The 13235-nt window shown below is 39.8% G+C and overlaps 1 protein-coding gene across 2 annotated transcripts in view; it reads right to left on the bottom strand.

The window, feature by feature from the left end:
• IPO11 (importin 11) overlaps positions 1-13235 on the bottom strand; it is a 204064-nt gene that overhangs the window by 27500 nt on the left and 163329 nt on the right. For both annotated transcript variants that reach the window (NM_001192932.2, XM_005221488.5), the window contains one exon: positions 7670-7765. In NM_001192932.2, coding sequence (NP_001179861.2) covers positions 7670-7765 — 96 coding nt within the window. The remainder of the gene's footprint in view (positions 1-7669; positions 7766-13235) is intronic.

Genomic DNA, 13235 nt, shown 5'->3' on the forward strand with positions numbered 1-13235 from the left:
TCATATGTCTAGATTATTGTATATGTTTCATAAGAGTAACAATAATTTAAACAGTAACATCTTTAAAACACTATCAATTACGTAACAATCTACTTTGTGCTCCAAATGACATTTCTACGCTATGAAGAACTTGTCCCTGATAGCACTGCAGGGCAGTTACAGCCCACTTTATTTTGATTATCTGCATCACTGCTCTTTACATTAGCAGAGATAAGACAGCTTCCTATTCCATCAACACTGGCTCCAGGGAGACTAGATGAATACTGTCTCGTGAATCAAGTTAAAAGAATGAACTTTACTGTTCCTAATTTAGAACAGACTTCTGCAATTTATCAGAGTCATTAAGTTCTTAACCAATAAAAAGCTGTGGCAAAGAAAGCTTGCTTTCTGTTATGTTTTGTAGTAAGTATACATGAAGGGCATTTCTTGACTTAGCTATATAAATAACCTTCGATTCAGGGTTAGGGACAAGTGCTAAAACCAGAAACTTGATCAGACTCACTCTTGTAGGGCACATGAATGTCCTTTTCTTCTTATCCCTGATCATTAAAAAATTCATTTTTGAAACAACTATCTCTGACCCAGTCAGTCCACCTGATAGAATCAAATACTAAGAACCTTAAACTGGAAATCTGAAACCCTGAAAAACAACAAGAGCTCAATCTCTAACTCACTTCATGGCTTTACTCTTTTGGAGCTGCAATGCTTTTGTCCACTATGATGTACAGTTGATGTAAACTCTTCAACAACACAAGTTTGAACTGCAGGAGTCTAATTATACATGGATTTTTTTTTCCTATAATAAATACTATTGGGGACTTCCCTGGTGGTTCAGTGATTAGGAATCTGCCTGCAAATGCAGGGGACATAGGTTTGATCCCTGATCCGGAAGGATCCCACATGCCATAGAGCAACTAAGGCCATACCCCACAACTGAACCTGTGCTCTGGAGCCCGCAAGCTGCAACTACCAAGCCCGTATGCTGCAACTGCTGAAGCCCAGGCACTCAAGAGCCCACGCTCCACAGCAAGAGAAGCCACCGCAACGAGAAGCCCACACAGCAGTGAAGAGTAGGCCCCTCACTACGACTAAAGAAAGCCTGCACGCACCAATAAAGACCCAGCACGGCCGAAAGTAATTAATTAAAAAATACTACAGTATTACACAACCACGGTTGGCTGAATCTGAGGACATGGAACCAGACGACTGTCGGTGAAGATGGCTAACTATAAGGTTTACTCGGCTCTTCACATTCACAGAGGGTGGATGCCCCTAACCCCTGCATTGTTCAATGGTCAAGTACTTGGCCAAATAACTCGAGCACAAAGGTGGAAAATTACGACATTATCTCAACTCCAAAGGTATTTAATAAAGTGAAAAGTCTAAGAAAAGTTTCGATTCTAGTTTGTATTAGAAATAAATAATAAGATGGACCTCCTTCACATTAGCTCTCTGAAGTACGCTGCTGCTGCTACTGCTAAGTCACTTCAGTCGTGTCCGACTCTGTGCGAGCCCATAGATGGCAGCCCACCAGGCTCCACCATCCCCGGGATTCTCCAGGCAAGAACACCGGATTGGGTTGCCATTTCCTTCTCCAATGCATGAAAGTGAAAAGTGAAAGTGAAGTCGCTCAGTCATGTCTGACTCTTAGCGACCCCATGGACTGTAGCCTACCAGGCTCCTCTGTCCATGGGATTTTCCAGGCAAGAGTACTGGAGTGGGTTGCCATTGCCTTCTCCGTCTGAAGTATGCAGCAGACTTGAATTTTAATTGTGATGAATCTGGATCTCCATGGAAGTAAGTTTTATACTGTATCAAATTCTTTCACTACATTTCAAAAATCTGTTAACTTACTTGTACAGTGAAAAGCTCTCTGTTCTCCCTTCCCTAAAGATTTATTAATAATAAAGTATGCTCTGGATATAAATATACACATTTTTGTCAGAGGGCGAGATATTTGTACTTTGCAATTCTGAAAATTGCATTCATTTGGGTCTCTGAAAGGCGGAAAGTGAAAAAAAATTTGAAAAGCCCAAAGCTGAAATTTTCTCCTGCAGGAAAATCTTCAAGTAAAAATCAAATCTAATTTTGTTGACAAAGATTAAAGATAGGGAATCATGTTTTACACAAAAAGCAAGGTGAAAGTTAATAGAATTTTACTAAGCTAAAAGATGTGGGCTGTGAGTGCAATAAAAGTAATTGTAAATAAAATTATAATAACAACAGCTTAAAACAGGGACAGCTAACATATAAGCTTAGGCAGCCACCCCTCACATTCTACACTCATTCACTAAATACATCCAGGCACTCTAGCTGGCTAACTCAAAATCTTTCCCAACAAGAAACCAACCAGCCAAACACAACCAACAGTATTAGCATGCAATATGAAATTATTATTTCTGGCTTAAAGGTACAACTTTTATTTAATCTATAGAAACCCACTTTTTAAGGAGATGAGAAAACTAGAACTGATGCTATTCCATTGGTCTCTGCAGTGGGCACTTAGGTCGCCTGTGTAATTGTCCTCCTTCCCAACTTGAGCCCTGAACTTGTCAGTTATCCTCCTGTTTCATGTCCACCATATGCTTCAGAAAAAGCTGATCTGAGCCCCAACGCTGGTGGCTCAGTAAGCAATCAAGGAAATCCTATTCCCCTGGTCAATGACTGCTTTCAATATGAGTATGTTTAAGAACTTCTAGCCAATTAGATATGGAGAGAAATCGGATGAAATGACTTCTAGGACAGTGTCCTATGATGTTAAAACGACACAAGGAAAAAGATGACTCCTGGCTGGCACTGGCAGCGTCACGAACTGTAGAGTCGAGAACTACTTTTGACAATGACGGTAAGTAGCCTGCACACGAAGTTCATGTGTTGAGGGGACGGGGTAGGAAGAACTGGGTCTTTAAGGTATTGTGTGGTCACGAATACCTAATCCAAGAGCCTCCCACTCACATCCATGTGTGCTAAGTCACTTTAGCCGTGTCAGACTCTTTGTGATCCTATGGACCGTAGCCTGCCAGACTCCTTTGTCCATGGGATTCTCCAGTCATGAATACTGGAGTGGGTTGCCATGCCCTCCTACAGGGGATCTTCCCAACTCAGGGATCAAGCCTGCGTCTCTTAGGTCTCCTGCATTGGGAGGTGGGTTCTTTACCACTAGCACCACCTGAGAAACCCTCTCTCACCTGCAATTGCTTTTTTATTGTTAAAGTCAGCTGACTCAGGGGTTTCTCTTACTTGCAGCTGAATATCCTTTTACAGTCCCTTATATAAGTATCACAAAAATATCTTACCAAAAATTCACTTCTGGATTCAGGGCAAGAAACAGTCTCCCTCTCTTGATATACCTACTTCCTTCTATACGATACCAGGAACCATGTAATTCCAAATGCTTTTCTTTGCCCTGGTAGTTAGTAAAGTCAAGGCTGTTTTACACCTGGATGGTATGTTTCTCCATGCAAGATTTCTTGTTTAAATTCCTTCAACCCCATATTAATAGTTTTCAGTCACAAAGAGCATGTGCTTTACTTATTCATTGCCTCAAATCCTCTTATGACCACTAAATTGAATATAGGCAACTAACAGTTGTACGAACAAAGCTACTGCAGGTGATGGAATTCCAGTTGAGCTATTTCAAATCCTGAAAGATGACACTGTGAAAGTGCTACACTCAATTTGCCAGCAAATTTGGAAAACTCAGCAGTGGGCACAGGACTGGAAAAGGTCCGTTTTCATTCCAATCCCAAAGAAAGGCAATGCCAAAGAATGCTCAAACTATCACACAACTGCACTCATCTCACATGCTAGTAAAGTAATGCTCAAAATTCTCCAAGCCAGGCTTCAGCAATATGTGAACCATGAACTTCCAGATGTTCAAGCTGGTTTTAGAAAAGGCAGAGGAACCAGAAACCAAATTGCCACCATCCACTGGATCATCGAAAAAGCAAGAGAGTTCCAGAAAAACATCTATTTCTGCTTTATTGACTATGCCAAAGCCTTTGACTGTGTGGATCACAATCAACTGTGGAAAATTCTTCAAGAGATGGGAATACCAGACCCCCTGACCTGCCTCTTGAGAAACCTATATGCAGGTCAGGAAGCAACAGTTAGAACTGGATATGGAACAACAGACTGGTTCCAAATAGGAAAAGGAGTATGTCAAGGCTGTATATTATCATCCTGCTTACTTAACTTATATGCAGAGTACATCATGAGAAACGCTGGGCTGGAGGAAGCACAAGCTGGAATCAAGATTGCTGGGAGAAATATCAATAACCTCAGATATGCAGATGACACCACCCTTATGGCAGAAAGTGAAGAGGAACTAAAAAGCCTTTTGATGAAAGTGAAAAAGGAGAGTGAAAAAGTTGGCTTAAAGCTCAACATTCAGAAAACGAAGATCATGGCATCCGGTCCCATCACTTCATGGCAAATAGATGGGGAAACAGTGGAAGCAGTGTCAGACTTTATTATTGGGGGCTCCAAAATCACTGCAATGGTGACTGCAGCCATGAAATTAAAAGACTCTTACTCCTTGGAAGGAAAGTTATGACCAATCTAGATAGCATATTCAAAAGCAGAGACATTACTTTGCCAACAAAGGTCCGTCTAGTCAAGGCTATGGTTTTTCCAGTGGTCATGTATGGATGTGAGAGTTGGACTGTGAAGAAAGCTGAGCACCAAAGAATTGATGCTTTTGAACTGTGGTGTGGGAGAAGACTCTTGAGAGTCCCTTGGACTGTAAGGAGATCCAATCAGTCCATCCTAAAGGAGATCAGTCCTGGGTGTTCATTGGAAGGACTGATGCTCAAGCTGAAACTCCAATAGTTTGGCCACCTCACGCGAAGAGTTGACTCATTGGAAAAGACTCTGATGCTGGGAGGGATTGGGGGCAAGAGGAGAAGGGGACGACAGAGCATGAGATGGCTGGATGGCATCACCGACTCAATGGATGTGAGTTTGAGTGAACTCCGGGAGTTGGTGATGGACAGGGAGGCCTGGTGTGCTACAATTCATGGGGTCTCAGAGTCGGACTGAACTGAACTGAACAGTTGTATGTTAGTAGTATAGACAAAGTGCCATGAAGGAACAGAAAGTGAAAGTGTCAGTTGCTCCTGTTAGCCCTGTCTGACTCTTTGTGATCCCATGAACTGTAGCCCGCCAGGCTCCTCTGTCCATGGGATTTCCCAGCCAAGAATAGTGGTGTGAGTAGCCATGCCCTTCTCCAGAGAATCTTCCCAACCCAGGGATCGAACCCAGGTTTCCTACACTGCAGGCAGATTCTTTTCCATCGAAGCCACCAAGAAGCAGAGAAGGAAGCAATGACTTTTTACTGAGATTATGGAAAGGAATCTAGAAGGAGGTATTTGCTACACAGGGCAATGCTGAGGGCATGACCTGCCAAGGAGAAGAAATGTTATGAGTCAAAGGAAATGGCACATTTGGGAAAGGGGAAAGAATTTAGAGAGGAAGAGAAAAGGCCAATTAATGTAAACTGAAGATCAGCAAAGAACAGTGTCCCATCAACTTCATGCTATACAAAAGTGGGCTTCTAATTTTAAGAAGTGGAACAGAATGGATCAGAAGGATTAACTGGAGAGAGGCGTCAAGGAGGTCACTGAGACCAACACAAGTTAGGATAATACAGAGGGGTAAGTCAGAGTCAAGGAAACAAGGCTGCTTCGGATATTCTCTATTCCATTATGAAAAGCTGTCTGGTGAGTCAATATGTCAAGAGGGGGGAAAATGCTTATAAAAGCCTACATTTTATTTTTGTTTCTAAAAAAATTACATCCTTGATGGCAATATGTTTTGTACTCTCTAACTATAAAACCACAACTTATGAGTCTCCTTTCTTCCTTATTCCCAAATTTGGCAACAGGTTGTCAACCTCATTTCTCAATGTGCCTAAAAACAATGTATTATTTAAGGAAAAAAAGGGAATCCGGTCTAAACAAAGACAAGCAGAAGGCAAATTATAAGCATCATTGATATATTTTCCTGGTTTAATAAAGAGCTCTATTAACTAAAAAGAAACTCAAGCAAAAAGATGAAACTAAAAGATAAACTAAACACAAAAAATTAACTCAAAATGAATCAAAGACTTGAACTTAAGACCTGAAACAATAAAACTCCTACAAGAAAACACAGTGGTTAGCTCCTTCACACTGGTCTTGGTGATGATTGTTTATATCTGCTCTGAAAACAAAGGCAACAAAAACAAACATGTGGGGCTACATCAAACCAAAGACTTGTGTACAGCAAAGGAAACCTCCAACAGAAGGAAAAGGCAACTTGATTAAAGAAAGTATTTACAAATCGTGCATTTGATAAGGGGTTAAGGTCCAAAATATATCAACTGATTCAACTCAATACCAAAAAATCAAACAATCTGATTAAAAAACAGTCAGAGGATCTGCACAGACATTTTTCCAAATTAGACATACAGACGGCCAACAGACACAGGAAAGATCTCAACATCATCAATCATCAGAGAGATGGAAACCCAAACCACAATATCATATCACACCTGTTAGAATGGCCATCCTCAAGCCAGGAAAACAGGCTAAATACATTACTGAGGAGAAGTCAGGCAGTCTGGAATCTCATGAAGCCTTCCTTATCATTATATGAAATATTCCCTTTATTAATATCAGTATTAAGAAGAAAGGTGTGATAATTCTACTATGAAATGATATGATGATTAAAAATTTTATTCAAATTAACAGATAAATGTGAGATTATCAGCAATCCTGATAACATGATTTTAACTAAGCTCCTGAAGAATACAGTTGACCTTTGAACAGCACAGATTTGAACTGTGTAGATTTTTTTCAATAAACTCATATAACAGTGCTACACATACTACAGTACTACACGATCTGTGCTTCGTTGAATCCACAGATACAGAATTTCAGACATAGAGGGTCAACTGTAAAGTTATATTTGGAGTTTCAACTGTGAAGAGGGTTGGAGCCCCAAACCCCCGTCCACCCTGTACAAGGATCAACCGAAATTTTACTACTGTCTTCTGGAACTAGTCAAGTACCATGTGACCCTCTACTATCTTAGAGGAGCCAGTGATGCTTCAACCAGTCAAATACAAATATAGGATGCTAATCCACTCCCCTTTTTCTCCATAACTTGCCTGAAGGGCAAGGGAACACTGTTAGTGGAAAAACATATTCAAAATATTTTGAAAGACAAGATCAGGCGTATTCAAGGTGGTATGCCTAGTGGGATGGGGTGGGAGGTGGGAGGGGGGTTCAAGGACAGGACATACATATTCCTATGGCTGATTCATGTTGATGTATGTAGAAACCAACACAATACTGTAAAGCAAGTATCCTCAATTAAAAATAATTTAAAAATCTTAAAAAGGGAATTTATATGACAAACTACACTTGCAATATTTTTTTAAAACCTAATGTCAAGACATAAAATGACTGACTAGACCAAAGAACCCCAATTCAAAATTTCACTATAAAAAAATTTAGCTTATCTCAAGATGAAACAATATTACAAGCAAAATAACAAAAGTTTTCTTTTATAAAGACAAAATTTAAAAGCTGCCATACAATGCTTATATGGTTATGATAAACAAAAATAACGTAGGGTATAATTAATTACCGAAGTTCAAGTGCAATTAATTAAATGATACACCTACTCTTTGTAAGTTCCCGTTTCAGGATCTTCAGTCATGACGTCATGTAGGCCCTCCACTGAGATGTTTATAATACCACAGAATTTATCCTGGATAACACTAGAATACAAGAAGAGCAAAACATGTTGAAATGGATTATTTCAACAGACAATTGCTTTTTTCCCTCCCTAACTATCCTCTTGAACATGAAGATAAATTTTAGTGTGAAAGTATAAACGAAACTTTCAAAACATATGTCTTAAAGCAGAAATACTTTTACCAGTATGCTTAAATACTTACGTGGGTAGATTAGATGTGAAAGAAATACTTAAACATTCTTTATTATAATAGTCTTATGTTAATGTTATAATTAAAAAGATAAAGGTACAAAATGTTGAAGCCATAGACTGTGAAAAAATATCTGTAAAACAAACATCTGAGGAAGATCTGGCTCTGAAAACTCAGACATCAAATAACTCAATTTGAAAAATGGGGCAAATATTTGAACAGATACTTCCCCAAGTAAGACATACAGATGGCATATGAGCACTTGAAAAAATGCTCAATATCATTCATTAGTCATCAAAGGAAATGCAAATTAAAGCTGTAATGAGATTTTAATAAAAAGTAAAACGATGAAGACTGACAATACCAAGTGCTGGCAAGAGTGAGAAATAATAGGACCTCTCATACAGTGCCAGTAAGAATAAACATCCACTTTGGAAAAAAACATTCGCAACTTTTATAAAGTTAAACATTCCATACATGTAAGCAATCTCATTCCTAGGTATTTACCCAAGACCAAAACAAGTATTCTCAGAACTGTATGTGAATATTTATAGTAGCTTTATTCATAACCCCAAACTACAAATGATCTGAATGTCCACCAAGTAACAAATGGATAAACTGTGCGTCACCTGTCCAACAGAACAATCAGCAATAAAAGGAAACAAACTAGAGATACATGCAACAAGTTGGAAAAAAATCTCAAAAAACATTATGCTAAGAAAAACAGATCTGAAAGGCTATATTCTGCATGACTTCACTTATGTATGTGACTTTCTGGAAAGGCAAAATTACTTCATCAGTGGTTGTCAGGCAAAGGGGCCACAAGGGAACTTTTGGGGTGATGGTTACATACTGTGCTTTGAGGGTGGTACTGTTATATACTGTGTATATCTGTCAAAACTGTATGCTTATAAGAGGTTTTACTCTATGTGAACTATACCTTAATAGGCCTGACTTTAAAAAAGGAGAAGTATATAACCATCCACTGGTACACAAAATTATGCTATTTGAATTTTAAAATAATCTAAAAATTTTAATTACTTAACTCTTTTCTCCAGAGAATTCACAGTATCATTCCTACGAGACATATCATGTTTCGCATACTGCATTAATAAGCATAATTAAGTTTTAAAATATTCAGTAAAGTAGTTTCCAAAGCCAACACAGTATAAAATCATATGTCTGTACTCTCAAGTGTGATCAGATTTTAGAGAACTAAATCAACAGGTCGGCAAAACAATAAAAAGTTGATACCACTGTTACATTTTAATGTGTATATAACAGCCTACTGAAATAGTATACATTTTTGATATCACTATATATCCTTCACGTAAGAACTAAACACCTTCTCCCACTCCCCCATGCCACCCCTCTAGGTCCTACAGCTGATTCACACTGTGTACACAAGGCTGTAAAGCGGTGAGGGGCTTCCCAGGCGGTGCCGGTGGTAAAGAACCTGCCTGCTAGTGCAGGAGACGCGAGAAACGTGGGTTCGATCCCTGGGCTGGGAAGATCCCTTGGAGAAGGAAATGGTAACCCACTGCAGTATTCTTGCCTGGAGAATTCCATGGAAGAGGAGCCTAGCCGGCTACAGCCCACGGGGTCACAAAGAATTGGACACAACTAAAGCGATTTAGCATACAGCACAAAGTAGTTACACTCAAATTTAAAAAAATAATAAAGTGGGGAAAAAAAAAGAACTAAAAAAAAATCTCTGAAGAAACAGAGTTTGCCTTATGTGGTTCAGTGAGAAACATCTTAGAAAAAGGTACTGGAGCCAGTAGGCACATGAAAAGATGCTCAACACTGCTAATTATTAGAGAAATGCAAATCAAAACTACAATGAAGTATCCCCTCATACCAGTCAGAATGGCCATCATCAAAAAGTGTACAAATAAGAAATGCTGGAGAGGATGTAGAGGAAAAGGAGCCCTCCTACACTGTTGGTGGGACTGTACTTGGTGCATCCACTATAGAGACCAGAACAAATGTTCCTTAAAAAACGGAAAATGGAGTTACCACTATGATCCAGCAATCTCACTCTGGGCATAAATCCAGAAAAGATGAAAACTCTAATTCAAAAAAATACAAGCTCCACAAAGTTCAAAGCAACATAATTTATAATAGCCAAAACAAGGAAACAACTAAATATCCACGTGCAGACGAATGGATAAAGAAGAGGAGGTTTATATACACGCATACACATATACACACACTGGGATACTACTCAGGCATAAAAAAGAACGAAATAATACCATTTGCAGCAACACGAACGGACTGAGCGATTATCGTATTAAGTGAAGAAAGCTAAACAGACAGACAAATATTGTATGATATCACTTAATAGGTGAAATCTAAAAAATGATACAAAGTAACTTATTTATGAAACAAATAGACTCAAAGACATAGAAAACAAACTTATGGATACCAAAGAGGGAAAGTGGGGGAGGATAAATTAGGAATTTGGGATTAAGAGATATATATTAGTATATATGAAGTAGGTTATCAAGAAGGACCTACTGTATAGCATAGGAAACAATATTCAGTATGTTATCAAAATCTACAATGGAGAAGAATCTGAAAAAGAATACACACACACACACACACACACACATATGGGTTTCCCAGGTGGCTCAGTGGTAAAGAATCTGCCTGTCAATGCAGGAGACTGGGGTTCTATTTCTGGGTCAGGAAGATCCCTTGGAGAGGAAACGACAACACACTCCAGTATTACTGCCTGGAAAATCACATGGACAGAGGAGCCTAGGGGGCTGCAGTCCATGGGGGTCCCAAAAAGCATCGGACATGACTTGGCCACTCAAACAACAATAAATCATACTGATCACTGCTGGAGCTACCGGCATGGGCACACACTTCTGAGGAGAGGGTAAGAGGACGTATCTTTGCCATAATTAGAAAATAACAGTTCTACGTAATCAGGCCTCAATTCAGATATGCACATTTATGGAATGAGCTGAGAACAGATTACGATAATCAAACTGCAACATGGACAAGATAAACTTTTGACTGCACGGTTACTGCCAAAGCAGTAACTTCACCCCTTTCTCATAAATGAAGAGACTGTTTAGCTGACACTGCTGGAACCAGAATAAAGCTTAAACAGTTCTGACAGAAATCTAACAGGTTTAGGAACCTGAGGTTTACAGAAAGCCAAAAAATACAATTAGTGAATGACTGACAAAAAGAAGTGTCAAAATCTGACAGAAGATGGGATAAGGATATTCCCAGAAGCAGACTGGACACTGGCCAGAGGACACAGGTCCACCCTCTACCCTGCCTGCACACACCAGTCAGAAGAAAGACTTGTCCTGGCCCGTGGCTTACTCAGGCTTAGAGAAGTCAGTCAAGTGACCATCGGATTCAACCCCTTTCTTCCCTCCTCTGCCTGCACATGAATTTCTAGCTCTGCCAAGAGGAGTCTGGACAGACTCCTGTCTTGTAGGGGTGAAGAACTGAGGTGAGGCAACCTCAGTCAGTCTGTCTTTTTTTTTTTTTTTTCACTAAAATGTGACCCATGCTGCACACAAAAGGACACAAGAGGCAGAGATCTAACTGGGAGAAAGTGAAAAGTGAAAGTGAAGTCGCTCAGTCGTGTCTGACTCTTTGCGACCCCATGTACCATAGCCTACCAGGTTTCTCCATCCATGGGATTTTCCAGGCAACAGTACCAGAGTGGGTTGCTATTTCCTTCTCCAGGGAATCTTCCGTACCTAGGGATCGAACGCAGGTCTCCCGCATTGCAGGCAGACGCTTTACCCTCTGAGCCACCAGGGGAGGGGAGGGTTAATTCCAGTAGACAAAGGGACACTATGCTCACTCTGGAGTATCTATTAGGTACCAGAGGGACAGAGGCTTGGATTTCACGAGGGTAAATGACTATGGCCCAGAGTAGAAAGGTATGTAATTTGACTCTGAATGAAAAGGGTCGATTCTAGAAGAGAAGTACTGAAGAAAAAGATTCTATGCAATATTTGTGAGAGTGTGCTCAGTCATGTTCGATTCTTTGCGACCCCATGGACTGCAGCCTGCCAGGCTCCTCTGTCCATGGGACTTCCAGGTAAGAATATTCAAGTGGCTTGTCATGCCCTCCTCCAGGGGATCTTCCCAACCCAGGGATCAAATCCTCGTCTTTTGCATTGTCAGGCAGATTCTTTAGAGTCGGACATGACTGAGCGACTTCACTTTCACTTTTCACTTTGGTGCACTGGAGAAGGAAATGGCAACCCACTCCAGTGTTCTTGCCTGGAGAATCCCAGGGACGGGGGAGCCTGGTGGGCTGCCGTCTACGGGGTCGCACAGAGTCGGACACGACTGAAGCGACTTAGCAGCAGCAGCAGCAGCGCCAACTGGGAAGCCCATATTTGGGGATCAGTAAAAGGAGAAGTTATGCATCTTCAGAGCATTCAAATTCAAAAAATCACTCAGAAGGATGCAACATTCATTAAGCAGTTTGGGAAAAGAACCCCAGAATAATGGGGTAACAAAAAAGCTAGAAGAGGCCTGTACTTTCCTGGCATACAGAACAGATATTTAAAGAAAAGAAGCACTATGAAGTTATAATTTCTTTTTCTCCTTTTGGAAGTATTACAGAAATGTTCCCTCCAAATATGTAAAATGTAACACTTTAAAACGAAGCATTTAGGGTAAAAATTTTATACAGTATTCTATATGAAGTTTTGAATATTAGGCATTTGCTTTCCTTTTTATTCACACAATTCTCTCTCAATGCTGTATTTTAGAAATTAAGAATCTTGTTTTCTGTAATATACATGCCTTCTGAATTACATGCTTTAAAATGTAATTGGACATCTAAAATGGAAACAATCAAATGAGAGCTGTAAACCAGGAATCAAACAGCAATGGGTCTGGCGCAAGAGAGAGAAGGAGAAAAGTCATTATCCTTAGGATAATGGATATCCTTTGGATATCCATTATATCCTTATATACATTATTTCTTTAAACACAACAAGCCAAGAATTAGGTATTATACTATTTTTGTTTATGAAAAAAGCTCAATTTTTCCTTTTATGTGTGCTACATACTGTACTTATGAGTAACACACTATTGGAATTCTCAGTGTATCATCTCCTAACAGTAGTCTTCTGGTGTAAATCCATTCGAATCTACTGTCAGGTATAATGTGCAGAAGTAAAAAGTAGCCAGAGGAGACCATGTACTTTTAGAAATTTTAATTTTCTGAAACTACTGTGTCCCATGAGTGGCAGCTCACATTAGCTAGGACACAGCCATCTAGTGCCCCTGAAAGACTTAGCCAAACTCC

The sequence above is a fragment of the Bos taurus genome, chromosome 20 (genome assembly GCF_002263795.3).
Source record: "Bos taurus isolate L1 Dominette 01449 registration number 42190680 breed Hereford chromosome 20, ARS-UCD2.0, whole genome shotgun sequence".
In the NCBI taxonomy this organism is placed as follows: Eukaryota; Metazoa; Chordata; class Mammalia; order Artiodactyla; family Bovidae; genus Bos; species Bos taurus.